The sequence below is a fragment of the Diabrotica virgifera genome, chromosome 8 (genome assembly GCF_917563875.1).
Source record: "Diabrotica virgifera virgifera chromosome 8, PGI_DIABVI_V3a".
NCBI classification, from domain to species: Eukaryota; Metazoa; Arthropoda; class Insecta; order Coleoptera; family Chrysomelidae; genus Diabrotica; species Diabrotica virgifera.
This window is the reverse complement of record NC_065450.1, coordinates 35,098,476-35,119,191: the sequence shown is the minus strand read 5'-3', so window position 1 is coordinate 35,119,191 and position 20,716 is coordinate 35,098,476. Positions and strand designations below refer to the sequence as shown.

Here is a 20,716-nt window from a genome sequence, read left to right as displayed (position 1 = left end):
CATAACCTCATATTCTGGTATTTTTATGAAACTATTTCCTTGTGAAAGTATAAAATTTTATCAACTGTGGTACTACCTTAACTCCCGAGTATAATTAATAAAAAATAATTGAAAAATAATAAATAATTGAAGAATAGACAAAGATATCGTCCGATAAGAATGATCGAGATGGTGATAGTGAAAACTCAATTTTACTTGTTGAATAAATAAGCAAATAAACACAATAATATGTGTAAACTGTGAATAAGCGTTCCATTAATCGTACACGTGTAGTGTTCACCTTCCAACTAGATTTCGACAGGGCTTAAATTCAACATCATCTCCTAAAAAAACACAGATATACCTTTCTTAAGATATTACTTATATGTAAGAAAACTTTAAAAAAATACTGTAATTGGAATAGAATGCAAATGATAAATGCCGATATGTTATGTTTACAGATAACATAGTAACTAATTGCGGAACCAGCAGGAAAAGAAATACAACTTAGATAAATGGAGCATAGAAGCAAGCAAATGCAACTTAAATGTAAACAAAGGGAAGACTCACTTAATGAAAATATCAAGGAAACAAGGGATGGAAGATCAAATAGTAGTACTGGTAGAACAACAAAAAATGATACAGTAAAATTCATACAAATACTTGGGAACAGTAACCAACAACAAATGAGACATCGAGGATGATCTAAAACAAGAGGATGGAAAACGCAGGAAAACTATTCCAAGCACTAAATAGAGGAGGATTCCTCAATAATAAAGAAATACCAACAAAGAGTAAGATGACAGTATACAAAACAATATATTGTGATATACGGAGCAAAAAACTGGATCTTAAACAAATGACATCAGTGCAAAATTCAGGCATTAGAGATGAAAAATCTAGGACATCTGGGCGTCGTCGTTTCGGCGGGGCCATTTTGGCGTCGCCATTTGGACGTCAAGCCAAGTGGACGTCAACCGTTTCGGCGTCGGCCATTTCGGCCTACAAGAATGTCCGGATGTCCCATAGCTGAGATGGATTACCTCAGAAGAACGATTGGAGTAATAAGAACAGATAGGATATGAAATGAGGAAATAAGAGAAACTCAAAATCAAACTGATACTCGACTCAATTAAGGAGAAAGAATTGGAATGGTTCGGACATCTCTCCCGGTTGGACAATAACAGTGATGTACGTGAAAACATATAACAATATGTTAAGTGAAAAGAGTGTGGGAAGCAAAACGAATAGGGAAGAACAGAAAAGGACTACGCATTAAAGAATGGAACAGTGATATCTCGCAGATATTACAAAATAAGGGTAAAACTTAGTAACAAGTAACACAAACGGCAACCAATAGGAAAGAATGGAGAAAGTTCGTTAAGAGCTAGACGTAACTCTTGACACCTTAGAAGAGGACCGCGTAGAATTGAATGAATACTCAGACTCGTGTAATGGTAATTTAATGAATTGCATTATAAATGGCCCAACACCGAAAGGTATCAATGGGTCTACTGATTAAATAAGTAAGTATATTTCTCCACGAAATGTGAAATGTGTTATAAACATTAATGTCCGACTGGTCTATTTTTGACAAATAATGACATTATTTTGAAGTCTATTAAGTACGATATAACGCGCAAGGGCGTGTTATTGAAAAATAACGCCCTAGGGCCTATTAAATTTAAATAACGAGTTAAATACGGTTAACTTGACAAATAAAACTCGTAAGTAAAACTGTGGTTACCACAATTACGTTACGACTATTTCTGGCAGACTATTTCTGGTAAATGTACTTATTTAAAAACTAATTAATTCAAAATTCATTCAAATTTTTTGCATATAAAGAATAATTTAGGCGGACATTAAACGTTGAAGGCACCACGGGTATTATAATAATAACGCTTTAGGTCAACGTATATACCTCGGGCCGAAGGCCCTTCGTCTATACACCATTGACCTCAAGCGTTATTATCCTTATAATACCATTGGTACCTTAATAACTATTATCATGATGCTGGTTCCTTAAAATAATTGAATTGAAACGTAATTTAAATTGCAACTGTACAAAACTTGGTTTCCACCTTAAAAAAATAAACAGAATAATTCAATTTTGACGAAGTGTCGCCGTTACAATTTGTGAGGTTACAAACTGTCACGTTACGAGATGCGTTGTCACGTAATTTAGACATCATCCAGTGATTCAAAAACAAAATGCTAAGAAACATTATCAACGCTTTTTGGTTCTATAGGAATAGGACCTCCTAAGCCACCTTGAAATGGACACTGTTAACAAGACCGTTGAAAAATTTGCGAAGGGTCACGAACAACGCTTTCTTAAAAAATGCAGAATAAAATAACAAATATTTTCATGACAGGTTAAACATTTCACAAACAAATATTGTTGCATCTAAACTATTCTACCTAGATTGCAGTTAATAAATGATCTCCCTTTATAAACAAATGATATTTAACAGTTTATAACATTAATACACTACTTAACATATGTACGTCTCTTGTTGAACACAAAGTAATCAATTTAGTTTCTACCTTTTTAGTATTTATTGCAGAACCAGTGTAGCTCTCCTCACGTCAATTAATTTTAAATTTAGGTCAGTCTTGTAACCTATAATTTACCTACTAAGAAACAACTAAAGTCGATAAACTCATTGCCTCTGCACAATGTAATGATTATATTCTATCATGCTGGCAATGCATTAGATATAATCTTATATCTAAACTTTAGAATCTTCGATTCGAAATAATTTTTTTTTGCTAAATATTTTTTTATTTTAAAAAAATAAAAATACACCTAATCTAATCTTCCTAAAATTGTTTGTAACCTAGATTTCACCTGGTCCATCCTAGCTTTTTTGACATGAAATGTCCACTTCTTTGTTGTGACTACACAGCACAGCGCTGATCTGCTTTTCACTAACTGCTCACGTCCTTGCTGCGGTTACAATGCTCAACACTAACTAAGCCTTGCAAAACTTCTCACATTACACAAGCTTGAACGGTTTAATTTTCTCAAACCATCGCATTTGGGGTTGGTCGACAAGAAGCTGAAGTACTTCATAGTTGGGATGCTCATGGAGCCTCTCTTCATGTCTTCTGACGGCTTTCTTAATTTCATTTGGAATAGATTCGACTTAAGGTCTCTACGTAAATCGTCATTTCGAAACGTTAATCAAGTTAGCAGAACAAAGTCAGAAAAACACAGTTATTCTTATACCATAATTAAGTGTAAATAAAATGTAAATTTAATGTTCCAAGAAAAACTTTATTCCTCTTTTAAGTTATCGCATGTTCTGCTAACTTGATAATCAAGATAGCAGAACAGTAGTTCAAAAATTGATGAATCTTTTATAATTGAATGTCAAAGTATTATCTGAATTAAATGCAAATTTAATGTTCCAAGAAAAAATTTATTGCTCTTTTTTTTTAAGTTAAAGCATGCTGTACTACTAAAATCTACTATATTTTCTACCAGATTCTAAAATTTACTAGATTTAAAATTTTCCCACTAAATCATAAGAAATTCTACTAGATCTAGTAGAAAATCTACTAAATTGGCAAGACTGAATATGGTACAAAAACTTCTATGGTGCAGTGAAGGGGCAAGGCTCTAGAGTTTCTAATCGCATCTGCTTTTGGTAGTAATTATTGGTAAAATTCCCACGGTTTATTAACTTCTTAATTAAATTTATTGTTGGAACATTTGCATTTAATTCAGAGAATACTGTGGTATTCAATTATTTGATATTTTATCAATAATTATTGAAATACTGTTCAATGTTAAAGTTGAACTACTGCTAGCTTGAAATCAAGTTGGCGGAACATGCGATAACTTAAAAAAAAGAGCAATAAGTATTTTCTTGGAACATTAAATTTGCATTTAATTCAGAGAATACTCTGGTACTCAATTATAGAAAATTTATCAATTTGATACCAAAAAATAGAAGTAAGACAAGGAGATAATATCACAAGGAGATAAAATTGTTCACATCAGCTCTAGAGTCAATATTTAAGAACACTCAATGGCAAAATATGGGCATCAATATAGATGGAGAAAGATTAAATCATTTGAGTTTTGCAGATGATGTATTAATAGCAAACAACTTAGGTACAAGATACAGTTTCTATGATACATTCGCTTAAAACTCTGTCTGAGAGAGTAGGATTAAACATTAAATACAAACAATAAGCTCACTGGTTTAGCAAACGACGTGATGGAGGAGCCATTCGGTGCCTAAGGGCCCAAACTTTCTAAATTTTGTGCGTCCTTTGGAATTGTAAGTAACTATGATAATATTACAAATTTTATGACTTTTAAAGGGTTCAAAGCCTGAAATTTATTTGATCGCTCAGCTTGTGATCAACTCCTAAGTATAACCAACTTTGCCTTCACCTTGATAAAAATTTTAAAAATTAACTTTTGTATTCACTAAACGGTTATATTTACTTTTAGGTTCTAAACACTGATGATGATATTTCAAATATCGAAAGCGTTCTGTGATGTAGCCATTAAAGAAATTTTAATAAATTTTATAATTTTTATAAAGGATTTTTCATTAAATTTTTAGTTTTCTAATAATTTCAAATTGTTAGAAAATGTTTCTCTTCATTCTTCTTCTTTAAGTGTCCCTTAAGAAAGGTGAAAATCATCACGGCAATTCGCATTTTTTCTAAATAGACAACAAAATTGCCATTTGACCAGATCCTCACATTGTCAAACAGCAAATAGTTTCTACGACTTTTTCTCCCTGTATTCTTCCTTACATTATTTATAAAGCAAGTTATAACGTTAATACCTCATCTCATGTCATATATATTGTTATTTTCTTCTTCAAATTATATTCAAAGTTTAATTGTATTTAACATATTTGACATTATTTATTTATTGTTAAAAGACAAATTGTATATTTCTTGTGTTAACAAATAAGTCATTTTTCGCTGGCTTCTACGAATTTGGAACCATTTATTGCAAATCTCCTAGATACTCATCATTTCTGACCGTGTCATCTACAAACCGTATGTTGTTAATGGATTAACCTTTACAACTATTGTAGATTTTTCCAATGCTGGATTATTTTTTCTGGATACATCTTAAACAGGGTTGAGGATAGTATGTAGGTAACCCTGGCTGACCCATTTTCTATTTGTTATTTATTATTATCAAAATTACCTCCCTTGGTTTACTACAGCTTTTGTATTATAATTTAAAAGAGGTGGCTGATGATTTAGATATCTCAAATAGTTCAGCTTTTTTTGAGCAACTGGATGAAGTGGTTGAGCCCGATTTTGTTGTATATTTTTTTATTGTTTAATCCAAAGAACGAAACAACTATAAATATGATGGTACATATTTTTTATTAGTATATACAGGGTGTTTCATTAATAATTGTCCATATAGTAACTGGAGAAACCTTAGCACAAAATACGAAGATTTAACCTAAAACACTTAAATAAAATGTGGTTCCTTACTGAGTTACAGGGTGTTTTATCTAAAAATTTAAAAATTATTTTTGCTCAGCATTTTAAAACTATTCGACGTATCCTTTTCATAATTGGTAGGAAGTATAGGTACTGTACAAACTACTAAATTATGTTAAAAAACGTTTCTGGCTGTTTTCAGAGGCGTACGACGGGGGAAAGTGAATGGTTGACCCTTTCCAAATTCTACGCCACTGGCGGAATTGCTATTTTAGTTTAATTTTTGGATTCTCCAATATTTTATATGAAAATAATATCCTCTTCATTCGTAACGATAAAGTCATTAGTTTTCGAGATCTTTGAAGTTAAAAATGAAACGACACGGTTATTTTGATTAATGTAATGTATCCCTTCATTTTTAATTTCAAATATCTCGAAAACTAATCATTTTATCGTTAAGAATGAAGAGTATATTATTTACGTAAAAAGTATTGGAAAATCAAAAAATTACACTAAAATAGCAATTTCGTCAGTGACGGAGAATTTGGGAAGGGTCAACCAGCCACTATCCCGTGTCGTACGCCTCTGGTAGTAGCTAGAAACGTTTATTTATCTTAATTTAGTAGGGTGTACAGTGCCTACACTTTCTGCCAAGTATGATAAGAATAGGCCAAATAGTTTTAAAGTACTGGCTAGAAATAATTTTTAAATTTTAATCATATGAATCATATCATAAATTAATCAAAATAACTGTGCCGTTTCATATTTAACTTCAAATATCTCGAAAACTAATGACTTTATCGTTACCAATTAAGAGTATATTATTTACGTAGAAAGTATTGGTGAATCGAAAAATGCCACTAAAATAGTAATTCCTTCAGTGGCGTAGAATTTGAGAAGGGTCAAACATTCAATATCCCCTGTCGTACGCCTCTGGTAGTAGCTAGAAACGTTTGTGTATCATAATTTAGTAGGGTGTATAGTAATCGCAGTTTCTGCCAAGTATGAAAAGGATATGTCGAATAGTTTAAAAATGCTGAGCCAAAATAATTTTTAAATTTTTAGATAAAACACCCTGTAACTCAGTAAGGAACCACATTTTATTTAAGTGTTTTAGGTTAAATCTTCCTATTTTGAGCTAAGATTTCTCCAGTTACTATATGGACAATTATTAATGAAACACCCTGTATAGAGAACAAAGCTTCCCTCGCTTGTACTGTTATTGTGTTTTCAATAATGTCATAGACTGTTCAGTGGTATTGAAAAGAAGGATAGAAGATTTTTCTGCGAAGCAATGCATATAACTATGTCTCCGTGAAGAAAATTTATGGTGAAAAAATAAAACCGAGTTCTTTCGTGTTTTTTTCTTGCTTCGTTTCTTGACAGGTGCATTTTTGTAAAAAATATAGTTTTGACTTTATAAAATGACATTTTGACAAGAAATTTAATTTGGAAAAACTTTTCTATAGATGTATAAGTACGAAAAGTGCATCGAATCCATCCTAATGCACCCTAATGCGTAGGAAGCAATTCACCCCTTTCTCAAAAACGCACGTTTTTATATGGTAGCACTCCATGGTTGTTGATATTTGGGGGTCCATTGACCATATAAAACAAAAAAACACCTTTAGTGTTGTAGTTCCTTTCTAAAGTACATAATAAATAGCCTAATTTGTGCATATTTTATAACTGCAAAGTTGATTAAATTGATGGATTGCGTTCTAGTAAATTATAGTTTTTAAATGATGCTTTACGTGTTTTGTAATTATCACAATTATCAAGCCTTACACAATATCTCACCTAATATTAACCTTAAAAATCAGATTCTGGGTCAGGTATAGACACTTATCCAAGTAAAATAACTAAAATGCATCAGACCAAATCAGAGATATATATTTAATCGCAGTCAAAATTGGGTAAGTGAGTAAACGTGTGGTTTTTGCATAATGTGTAAATCCGTTTTGCAAAAAAATAGATTAGCCTCTGATCCAATTCGCTGATTGGGTATTATGCGTGTTTAAAAAATGATTCTTACCCACTTTTCAGCAGTAAAGTGGTGAATGGAAATGTTGTTATAAAAGGCAGGTGGAGGTTGCACAGGGATAGTTGACTGAGTGATTTTAGCGGTGGTTAAACGGATTAAAGAACAATATGATTGCACAGGTAAATGATTATTGAATAATTAGATCTGAAAGTGAATTTAATTAGCTGGTATTGTTTACTGGTTAATTAAATATGGCGGGTTATTCAGGTAGATACTTTTATAGATAATATGAAAATTAATATCGAGATCTACAATACGAGTGCAATGAAGAATATTCTGTTTGCTGGAGTAAAAAAATTAAAAATAAATAATTCTGGTTTTTAAATAAAGGTCTTAAAAATATGATTTACCTCTACTTTATATAGATTCTGGTTAGGACGTCCTGCGACGTTGTCCGATGCCCAATTGCCATCGCGTCCTATCATTACAATCTTCTTCTGTCAATCCTTCTTCTTCTTCGAACTCCTTCAATCCACGATTTCTTTGGTCTTCCTCATTTCCTGTGTTCCGGTGGTATCCATTTTGCTACTTTATTTGGTAGTCTTTCTTCTGGCATTCTTTGGACATGCCCATACCATATAAGCTGTTTTCTATCTAAGCAGTCGGTCACAGTTTCCTTTAGACCCATTTCTTCCTTAATTGTGTTGTTTCGAACCCTATCAAGTTTCGTTTTTCTAGTCGCTCTTCTTAATGCACCCATTTATGTGGCTTCTATTTTCCTTATTTGATGTTCTTTCAGACGCCACGTTTCAGATCCGTACAGCAGTGTGCTTTTTATCATTGTGTCATATATTCCCAATTTTCTTTGTTTTCCTATTTCAGTATACAATAATATTCCATTCAGAGATTTAATTAATTTTCTAGCTTTATTTATTCTACTGTTTATCTCTGCATCATTCGCTTCTTCTTTGTTAAAATTTATTCCCAGGTATCTACAGTCTTCACATCGTTTTATTGTTTTATTGTTTTCCAGTTTCAGGTCATCTACGTAGAGGTACACCGTCTTTTCCATATTTTATTATCAGACCCCATTTTTCAAATTCCTCATTCAATTTTCGTGTCATGTACTTGAGATCATCTTCGTTATTTGCACATATTACTTGATCATCGGCAAATTGGAGGGTATACAAACAAGTGTCATCGTCCACCTGTATGCCCATTCCTTTGCATTTCGATTTCGACTGGTGGAGAGCTTTACCAATATAGATTTCAAAAAGTGTCGGTGTTATGCAACACCCCTGTCGTAGGCCTTTATTGACTCTGAATGGTTCCGATATTCTGTTGCCAAATTTTATCTGGGCTTCCATGTTGTTGTATATATTCTGAACAGCCTTTATGAGTGTATAATTGATTGAATTTTCCTGGAGTACCTGTCATAGTTTCGAGATAGGTATGTTATCATTTGCTTTTTCTAAATCTATGAGTGTAAGGTGTGTTGATCTATTCCGTGCTAGTTTCTTCTCTATAATTTGTTTCAAGCAGAACACGTTGTCTGTGCAAGATCTGCCAGCTCGAAACCCGCTCTGCTCCTCTTCCTCTTGGCTTTTGTATTCGTCTTCGATCCTATCTCTGATTATTCTTCCATATATCCTACTTACCGTACTCGTTACTGATAGCCCTCAGTAGTTATTGTAGTCTAATTTGTTGCCTTTTTTATATATCGAAGTTATGAAAGCTGTTTTTCATTCCTCTGGGATGCTTTCTCCATTGACGTACTTTGTGAATATGTATGTAAGAGATCTTAACAATTTCTGCGTTCCGTTTTTATCAATTCTGCTCATATTCCGCCGAGGCCGGGGGATTTTCCATTTTTAAGCTGTTTTACTGCTTTAGTCACTACTCATACATCAATTAGTACTTGTTCGCCTTCTATATTTATTTCATTTTGTGCTTGATCTTTGTATTCTGTTCTTTCTTCGGTAAGTAGATTCTTATAATGATCTATTCATTTTTTGTTGGTGTTAGCTGTATTGGATTGTAGGATTTTTTATCGACTGTTACACTTTTACATTGTTAATGAATTTTCATGCTTCACTGCATTGTCTACCTCCGATATAAGTACCTATTTCTTTGCACTTTTCATCCCATGTTCCTCTTTTTCCTTGCATGATCCTTGGCCTTGTGTCTTTTTTATTTTCTTTGTATTTTCGGAGATCTTCATCTTGCTTTGTGTGTAGCTATTTTAGATATAGCTCCTTCTTTTCTCTAACCAGTTCTTCAATGTCAGAGTTCAACCAATATTTATTGCTTCTGGTTATTTGGCTAATTCCCAAGGTTTCTTTAGCAGCTTTTCTTATACTGAGCAGTAATTTTTCGTATGCCTCCTTTCCGGTAAGACCTCTACCTTTATTTTCTAATGATCAAGGCGATAGGAATTGTATCTCAGTATTCCTCTTCTTGTTAGCTCTGTCGAGATGATTAGCTCTTACCTGAATATTTATCATTATTTAGGATCTGCCTCTTTAGATCCTTAGCACGTTAGATATTTCTGTTCAAAAAGCTTTATTACTGTCTTTTCCATATTTTATTATCAGACCCCATTTTTCAAATTCCTCATTCAATTTTCGTGCCATGTACTCGAGGTCCTCTTTGTCATTTGCACATATTACTTGATCATCGGTAAATTGGATGGTATACAAACAAGTGTCATCGTCCACCTGTATGCCCATTCCTTTGCATTTCGATTTCGACTGGTGGAGAGCTTTACCAATATAGATTTTAAAAAGTGTCGGTGATATGCAACACCCCTGTTGTAGGCCTTTATTGACTCTGAATGGTTCGGATATTCTGTTGCCTAATTTTATCTGGGCTTCCATGTTGTTGTATATATTCTGAACAGTCTTTATGAGTGTATAATTGATTGAAGTTTCCTGGAGTACCTGCCATAATTTCGAGATAGGTATGTTATCATATGCTTTTTCTAAATCTGTGAATGTAAGGTGTGTTGATCTATTCCGTGCTAGTTTCTTCTCTATAATTTGTTTCAAACAGAACACGTTTTATGTGCAAGATCTACCAGCTCGAAACCCGCTCTGCTCCTCTTCCTCTTGGCTTTAGATAGATAGATAGATAGGCATAGATCCTACTTACCGTACTCGTTACTGATAGCCCTCGGTAGTTATTGTAGTCTAATTTGTTACCTTTTTTATATATCGAGGTTATGAAAGCTGTTTTCCATTCCTCTGGGATGCTTTCTCCATTGACGTACTTTGTGAATATGTATGTAAGAGATCTAAACAATTTCTGCTTTCCGTTTTTTATCAATTCTGCTGATATTCCGCCGGGGCCGGGGGATTTTCCATTTTTAAGCTGTTTTACTGCTTTAGTCACTACTGCTACATAAATTAGTACTTGTTCGCCTTCTATATTTATTTCATTTTGTGCTTGATCTTTGTATTCTGTTCTTTCTTCGGTAAGTATATTCTTATAATGATCTATCCATTTTTTGTTGGTGTTAGCTGTATTGGATTATAGGATTTTTTATCAACTGTTACACGTTTACATTGTTAATGAATTTTCATGCTTCACTGCATTGTCTACCTCCGATATAAGTATCTATTTCTTTGCACTTTTTATCCCATGTTCCTCTTTTTCCTTGCATGATCTTTGGCCTTGTGTCTTTTTTCTTTTCTTTGTATTTTCTGAGATCTTCATCTTGTTTTGTGTGTAGCCATTTTAGATATAGCTCATTTTTTTCTCTAACCAGTTCTTCAATGTCAGAGTTCCAGCAATAATTATTGCTTCTGGTTATTTGTCTAATTCCCAAGGCCTCTTTAGCAGCTTTTCTTATACTGAGCAGTAATTTTTCGTATGCCTCCTTTCCGGTAAGACCTCTACCTTTATTTTCTAATGATCAAGGCGATAGGAATTGTGTCTCAGTATTCTTCTTCTTGTTAGCTCTGTCGAGATGATTAGCTCTTACCTGAATATCTATCATTATTTAGGATCTGTCTCTTTAGATCCTTAGCACGTTAGATCTTTCTGTTTAATACACTTTACCATGAAGTCCCGCTCTTTTAAGAAAAATGCTCTTGGTTCAATACTTGTTTTACTAGTTTATATTTGCCTCAAGGCACTAATCATTCCATATACAAAAAGCAACTGTGGGCAGTTTATACCTTCATTTCTCAATTCCTACACTAAGATTTATATATCCTATATATTTAATTAGTTTTTTTTAGTTCACCATAAAAGCAGTCCCTTAATAGTCTAAGATCCGAATAGGAGGTCAAAATGTACCCATCTGCTTGACGGATGAACCATTTTTTTTTATTAAATTTCATACATAGATAAACACGACCAGCATGGGTTGCCTATCAAAATCGTGTCATAGCTATCCGTAAGGGGGCCGAAGGCAGGGCCCCCGCTACCATATGTGCAAAGTGTGCAATGCACACGGGCGCCATCGTTTAGGGGCCAAAACTCGGGGTAAAAATTGCAAAAAAACAAAGAAACAAAAAAACAAAAATTAATTTTAAAATAAAAGTTGAGAAATTAAATAGGATTCAGTTTAAACACATACTAAATTTGATTAGTATATCATCCAGTTACTGCCGATTCCCATTTGCGAGAACGTGTCAGAAGTCAGGCATTTTAATTTATTTTGTTATGATTTTATTCTGTTTGTTTCATTTTGATATTTTAGCCTACTAATAATAGTCCATTTACTCATGGTTTTTGTTGTGAATTTTAAAGAACCGCTTGGATTGACATACAATTTGTCATACACATAACTAACAAGAAAAGAAGTGATACCTACTGTGCCGATGTGTGCTTTTACTCTGTGGGTAAAAGGGGTATTTTTAGGGGAATACGCCCGAGAATACCTGGGGGTATTCTCGGGGGTGAGAAAACATTCGTTCAAAATAAGTCCGGAATTGGATAAACTGACTAATTCTAAGTAACTTTTGTTATATAGAGATATTCACTAAGTCAATTCTTTTCGAGTTATTTGCGAGTGAGTATGTTCATTTTTCAACAAAAAGCCCCGTTTTTAGACGGTTTTTCGCAATTAAAACTAATTATTTTATCGAAAAAATACTCTTAGCAAAAATATAGCTTACAAGAAAGTGAAAAAAATAATTTTTATATAAGGTCTGCAAAACCCAGTAGAAAGCCGACTTGTAGCTAATGAAAAGTAGGTTCTTATTCGTCAAATTCCAAATCGAATATTTTAACGTGAAATAACCAAAAAACTAAACACTTTTTGGGGAAAACTCATTACAATTTCTTTAAAATGTTTAAGAAAAGCTTTATTAAAGAAGAGCCTTTTAAAGGCTCATTTTTGAAAAATTTTGTTATAAAGTAATTTTTTTTTTCAATCTTGAAAAAATTTCTTTTTACAAATAACTTTAAAATTAATTAGCGGTGAGTACCAAAAATCTCAAGAAGTAAAAAAATGTAGATTTTGCTTTTCTGAATATTTTGGATGTTTTGTTTTCCTGCAAGAAAAAAATTGAAAGATATGGCTGTTCAAATTTTGCATACACTCATGATTAGTGACTCGTTCAGCCCTTTCGCCCTTTTAAATACAGCCTTTTCAAAAATAAGCACTTTGAATCGATGAAACTTCAGATCATATAAACAATACATAAGTAAAATAACTTGTGGTGAAGCGGTAACGATTAATTTCATTTGGGATGCTAATTAGGGGGTTTTCATGATTTTTCTACCAAAAAATGGGACCAACATTATTTTTAACTTACTTACTTTTGATGTTCAAAAATATAGCTTCTTTTAAACACTTTAAAAAACTTGTAATAAGTTTTCCCTGATAAGTGCTTGATTTTTTGGTTATTTTACGTTGAAATATTTGATTTGTAATTTGACGAATAAGAACCTCCTTTTCATCAGCTACAATTCTGCTTCTACTGGGTCTGCAGACTTCATATATAGGTACTTACACCATTTTTTTCACTTTTTTATAAGCTATAGTTTTTTTGATAAAATACTTACTTTTTGAGTTATTTGCGAAAATCCGTCTAAAAACTTGTTATTTTTGTTAAAAAATGAACATAAATTTACTCGCAAATAAGTATTGAAAATGAAACTAATGAAAACTATTGAAAAGTATTGATAGAGAAAAATCTTTATAGAAGAAAAGTTATTTAAAATTAGTCATTTTATCCAATTCCGGACTTTTTTTTAACATATTTTATGTTTTTTCACCCCCGAGAAGACGTGAAACTCACATTCTAAAGTTCAGTTTTCTGGTCTATTTCAAGCACCTACCTACCTTCAAAAAATAAATAAAAAACATGATCCAAAATGCCTTAAGGGGCGCCAAAATCCTTTTTTGCACACAGGCGCCAGTACCCCTTACGGGGGCCCTGGCCGAAGGAGTTGAAATCAATATTCCAAACACATTTTTTTTTAAATATGGTAGAATTATTTTATTTTTAAATTAAATAGGCATATTCAGCACAACTTATAGATTACTCAAGAAAAAATTCAAGGAAAAATACTGAAAAATAAGCCAACGGTGGCAAGTTTTTAAGAGACACCTCAAAATATAATGAATTTTGCGGTGGACATCAAAACTCATCATTGAATCATGTTAAACAAAAAATTCAAAAAGATTTTATTAGCTTATGAGTTTCTCGAGGTAAAACTCTCAAGTTTTTTTAGTTTTCTCTAATTTTGACTTTTTGGTATCACTCAGAAGTCAAAACAACGAAGTTTTTTTTGTAAAAAAGGGTAAAAATTTCCATATTTATTATTGTTAAACAAAAAATAAGCACACAACCAAAAATATCTCGAAAGCTTTACCTCAAGAAATGTCTAAAGAAAATATATACAAAATTCCAGGTGGGTCGGTCAAGTAGTTTTTGAGTTACAATGTCTAAAGCCTTTGAAAAAAGGAGTTTTGAGGAAAACGCGTTTAAAGTATCGTCAACTTTTATTTTCTATTTCTTTTTTGTCTTTCAAATCGTAAAATGATGAATACCGGAATATCTTTTTGAATCGCGGAGTAATTTACAAAAGAAAATAAAAACAGCTGTTGACCTTTGTTCACTACGTTCAAGCGTGCTGGCCTGCTGCAAATCGAGGCGAAGCTAGGGCTATTTAACACTATCTCCCTGCCTCCCTACCTTCGACTCACTTTATAGCAAGTTCGTACCAACGCGCTTGAGCGTAGTGAGAAACGGTCAACAGCTGTTATTATTTTCTTTTGTAAATTACTCAGCTAAAAACATATTTCGGTATGCATCACTTTATCATTTGACAGACAAAAAAAAATTGAAAATAAAAGTTGACAATACTTTAAACGGGTTTTTCTCAAAACTGCTTTTTTCAGACTGTAGACATTGTAACTCAAAAACTACTACACCAACGCACCTGGAATTTTGTATATATTTTCTTTAGACATTCCTTGAGGTCAAGATATTTTTGTTTTATGCTTATTTTTTGTTTAACAATAATAAATATGTTGATTTTCACCCTTTTTGCAAAAAAAAATTATTTGTTTAGAATTTTGAGTGATATTCAAAAAAGTCAAAATTAGATAAAACTAAAAAAACTTGACAGAGTTACCTCGATAAACTCATAAGCTAATAAAATCTTATTGAAGTTTCTGTTTACCATGAATTTGATGAGCTCTGAGGTGTCTTTTAAAAATTTGCCACCGTTGTCTTATTTTTCAGTAATTTTCCTTGAATTTTTGTCTTAAGTATCTAATCTATGAATTGTACTGAATATGCCTATTTAATTTAAAAAGAAAATAATTCTACAATACTTTCAAAAAAAATGTGTTTGGGATATTGATTTCAACCCCTTCAGCCCCCCTTAAGGATAGTTATGACACGATTTTGATAGGCAACCCATGCTAGAAATATTTGTCTATGTATGAAATTTAATAAAAAAAATGTTTTATCCGGCAAGCTGATGGGTACATTTTGACCTCCTATTCGGATCTCGTACTATAATGTTTGTCATAATTTTCTGAGAGGCTGTTTATTTAATATTTTCACTCCTTTCCAGTAAATTTTGAACTGTATTTCTTATGGACTCCTTCATAATGAAGCGGACTGGTTCTGGACTTTCAAAGGTTTTTACTGAATCTGGTATAAGTATGATTTTGGGTTGTAGCCATACTAATTACACGATTATTGTAGACTATCAAAGTAAATAAGCGAATGAAGTAAAGAAACACAGACTTACTCACAATCATTTAATTATACTTCGACGGCCGGTTTCGATCTCTACAATATTCAGATCATCTTCAGGTCGGCGTTACAAGTAGTTAAATTGTGTTCAATTCACTCTGTTTTGACCTACGAAGCACGTCCGCTTACCCAGTCCCTCACCTAGCTATCCTATTAGCATAATCTGGACGTTTAAACATATTATCGATGAACTTACAAAGCATCCCTTGTAACGCCATGTAAGTGGATCAAAATTATATAGGTTTTATTAGAAAATTTTTAATAATTTTAAAATTTAACTTAATTTAACAAATAGTCATAAACCGCATGCATCTATGTGCGTATGCGTGCTTATGAGTACCTGTTTCTCATATGTGTGCATACGTATGCACCAGTTTGTTGTTCTGAAATGTCAACAGTTACATACCATCCAAAAAATGTTTGGCTTTCTATTTGCATTTTGATACAACCAGACAATGTTCTAACTCTGACTTTCTTTAATTGTAGTATTTAACTACTTGTAACGCCGACCTGAAGATGATCTGAATATTGTAGAGATCGAAACCGGTCGTCGAAGTATAATTAAATGATTGTGAGTAAGTCTGTGTTTCTTTACTTCATTTAAAATGAACTCACATATTATGCAACGCATTCAACATTTAAATAAGCGAACTTGGAATACTGTAAAATGTGTTGACCCAGGGCCCGGGGATAGTGGTGTATTTTTATTGAATTTACTCATTTGTCTAAAGGCTGTATGACACTATATGCATTTTCTTGTATCATTTCTAATATCGTTTCTGATATCGTTTCTTGTATACATTTTCTTGTATCATTTCTTGTACGTACATTTTTGCCCTGTATGACACTATGCAAGTTCTTGTATCGAAAATTGTATGAAATTCGGCACGTGATTGGTCGATATTTTGTTTGTCACCCCGTGTCACGTTATGGTAGTACTGCATCTACAGCTGATTTTAAGGATTTTATAAAATTTATAAACTTTTAATTAACATTTTAATGTTAACCAGAATTTTACGTTGACTGTTTGAGGTTGATTATTTGTGTTTTTATTTTGTTTTGAATTTGTGCTAAAATATTTGCATTAGAATTATCTTCAATTTGATCCAAATTAGGAGCTATTGTATTTTGTAAAAAATTATGCACCATGAAACCTAAATTTATAGTTTGAACTTTACTAGGAGCTAAATATATGGTTATTAGTAGAACAGTAGTCGATACCAAACGGTATATTAAGTATCAATATAAGATTTATAAATAATACCTAAAAAACACGAATAAACTCATCAATACATGATCCCATTTTCATTTCAGCCGCCATTATGAGTAAGTAATTATGACATTTTAGATGTTTTACCAGCAGGTTTTACGTTTTTGCTCTTTGCGCAGAAATTGGCGCAGTTCTTGTACAAGAATCTGTGTCTGACTCAAATTCTTATATCGTTTCTTGTGCAAAAAATGCATAGTGTCATACACAGATGTGTATGACACTATGCATTTTTTTGACATATCAGAAACGATATTAGAAATGATACAAGAAAATGTATAGTGTCATACAGCCTTTAGGTTCCTTAATCCTAATTAAATTAATAAAGCATACTGGATTTCATTTCTGTGAGGACTCAGTCCGCATTTTCTCTTTTTTCTTCTCTATTACAGGCAGTTGATAATTTAGATTAATATTTAATTGAGTTCCACATTTTTGGATTTTTATCTTATCATTCCATCTGAAATTTTTTTTTTAATATCGTCACTAACCTGTCCCGGGATTACGAACACTCGATGCGAAATCACAAAACAAACGGTAGGCAAACTCGACGCGAATACGTATCGAAGCCAAAAAGTGATTACGAATGGGTTCAAGTCAGAAAATGTCAGAAAATGATCGGGAATCATGGTATTTTTAAACCTACGGGATAATAGCTCGAACAAATGGAATGATTTGCACGTTTTATGCCAAGTAATTTCTAATTTATCTCTTTAACCTCATATAGGTATGGATGATTCCTTAGAATATAAAATAAAACTTTTTATTATTTAATTATTATAAACGTTTAACTTATTATTATTTAAGTATTATAAACGCTTATATTTTAAGGATGATTCTGTGATAACGTATAGATATATGTATAAATATATGACTTTCGAACTTTGTAGTAGTAGTATGGTATAACTAGACCCAAACCCAGACATCCAAAGTGAAAGTTATCTTCCAACACCAAATTCTTCTATATGGTCCACATAATGTTCAGAAAAAAGTCACACCATTTTGAGCGTCGGGAGTAGAGGGGGGAGAAATCGGTAAATTCGTAGTTTTTTTAATTTTTAGTCAATATTTCTAAAACGATGCAGTTTACCATGAACAACTTTCTATCCAAAAATATTCTACATTACATTTGAAATAAAAAAGGCTTTATGCATAATCCTTCGAAAATTAACGGTTCCAAAGTTACGGAGGTAGTATAGTATAATTGGTCCACAAAAAGTTCTAACCCAGACATCCAAACTAAAAGTTTTCCTCCAATACCAAATTGTTCTATATGGGAAAAAGTCGGTAAATTGGTAGTTTTTATACGTTTTTCGTAATTACTTCTAAAACTATGCTTTAGCCTAAACAATGTTCTATACAAAAATATTTACATAAAATTGAAAACAAAAAAGGTCCTACACATAATTGTTATAAAATCAATGGTTCCAGAGTTACAGAGGGTGAAAAGTGGAGGTTTTCGAAACTTTTTTATATTATATAGGCAATTTATAATATTATTACTGTGGCCGATGGTATGTTAGTGATAATCATTTGAAGAAACGTCAACCTCACCACCCAAATTTATCATAAATGTCACCTCCCAATAAGTGTATTCGCAGAGACAATTAGGGACTATAATCAGAGATTATAGTCGACGACAAGTGGAGCATGCCATGACTAAAAGTCAGGGATACTGTGGTCAGGGTCTGCGAATGAACATATTTTATTTGTTTATATTTTTTGACATTGTGTTTCTTAAAGTTTTTCCCATGTAATAGTTTTACTCTGGGCTAATTAGCAAAATTCATGGAAAAGTTATTTACCAGCAATTTTATTGCTGGAATCGAATTATAAGATCCTCCATATTAATAATATAGGTATGCAAAGTCCGCAGATAGTGTGCTACTTTTTTTATAAACAAAATGGCGCCGACAAATCGTATTTTTTTCAATTATTGCTCTATAACTCCGAAGATTTTAGCTTTACAACAAAAACACCCAAATAAAAATTCACCGCAATTAAATTCTGCATAGAGATATGTTTTTCACGATTTGCTTCGACGAAAATTTTCCTCGGAAAATGCGGGTTTTCCTAACAAAAACTCTAATTTTCAAATAAAGTTTTAGGTAAGTAATTATGAATCAATAATTAAATAACTTAGTGACATCAAATCTTTCTTGGTATAGATTGTAATTCCAGAAGCCGGTGAAAATTAAACGAATATTTTAGCAACAATTCAGTTGTTAATTAACAATTTATGATCGCAATAAAAACCAAAATAATAATGATACATTGATCAAACTTATAAAGATTATAAAGATGAGATGCTTATTTAATATTTTATCGACAAAATATAAATTTTTCTTTTTTTTGCATAATCTTTAAATTTTGAAAAAAAAATAGTTATAATACGCTGGTCTAATTAGTAAAGTACAAAGAAAGGTTATTTACCAGCAATTTTATTGCTGGAATCGAATTATAAGATCCTATATATTATTAATATAGGTATGCAAAGTCCACAGATAGTGTGCTACATTTTTTATAAACAAAATGGCGCCGACAAATCGTATTTTTTTCAATTATTGCTCTATAACTCCGAAGATTTTAAGTTCACACCAAAAACACTCAAATAAAAATTCACCCCAATTTAATTCTACATAGAGGCAAGTTTTTCCCGATTTGCTCCGACGAAAATTTTCCTCGAAAAATGTGGGTTTTCCCAACAAAATCTCGAATTTTCAAATAATTTTTTTGGGCCAGTAATTATTTATTAATAATTATATAGCTTAGTGAAATAAAAGTTTTCTTGGTATAGATTATAAATTCAGAAGCCGGTGAAAATGAAACGAATATTTTAGCAACAATTCAATTGTTAATTAAGAAATTACAGTCGCAATAACAACCAAAATAAGCATGAGACATTGATCAAACTTAGAAAGATTATAAAGGTGTGATGCCTATTTAATATTTTGTCGGCAAAATATAAAGTTTTAATTTTTTTGCATAATCTTTAAATGTTTAAAAAAAATTGTTATAAACAAATTAAAATTTCTCAGAAAGTGTTTATTATATTCTAATTTTAAAAAATACTTAAAATGCGTATTTCATAGGTCTTGAAAATGAATGCTTAAAAAAATTTTTCCAACCATTTGCAAAAAAGTTATGAAACAGCAAAATAAATATACGATATCTCCGTTATTTATAATTTGTGTTAATTGTTTCAAAGCTTAAAAGTGAGTCTATGGTACAATCTAATTACTCACAAAGAATGTCAAAAATTAGTGCAATGGTTATATTTTAATCAAAGATTAAAAATACTTTTTTTTGTAATTTTTAGCGCAAAAGTAGGCCTGATACAGAATCGGAGCTAAAATGTTCACTCGAAGCGACTGACACGGAGCATACATTATTTATTAAAAGTGTACGTCGCGGCCGCCGGTCGTCGCTCCGAGTGAAAATTTTAGCTACAGTACTGTATTATTCTACTTTCGCGCGTGTAAATTACAAAAAAATATATTTATAATCTTTAATTAAAATATAACCATTAAACTTATAATCGATATTTTTTTGTAAATAATTAGCTTGTACTTTAAACTCACTTCTACGCTTTGAAAGAATTTAAAAAAGTTATAAACACCATAGTAATCGTATGTTTACTTTGCTGTTTCATAACTTTTTTGCAAATGGTTGCAAAAAAGTTTTAAAGCATTCATTTTCAAGATATTTGAAATGTGCATTTTAGCTATTTTTTAAAATTATAATATAATAAAAACTTTCTGAGAAACAATTTGTTTATAACTATTTTTTTTTAAACATTTAAAGATTATGCAAAAAAATTAAAAA

General features: G+C 31.8%; 1 protein-coding gene across 1 annotated transcript in view; it reads left to right on the top strand.

Moving 5' to 3' along the window:
• The first annotated feature begins 7,479 nt into the window (after positions 1-7,479).
• LOC126890466 (adult-specific cuticular protein ACP-20-like) overlaps positions 7,480-20,716 on the top strand; it is a 40,195-nt gene continuing 26,958 nt past the window's right edge. Inside the window, exon 1 of the mRNA XM_050659430.1 lies at positions 7,480-7,578. Coding sequence (XP_050515387.1) covers positions 7,567-7,578 — 12 coding nt within the window. The 5' untranslated portion in view covers positions 7,480-7,566. The remainder of the gene's footprint in view (positions 7,579-20,716) is intronic.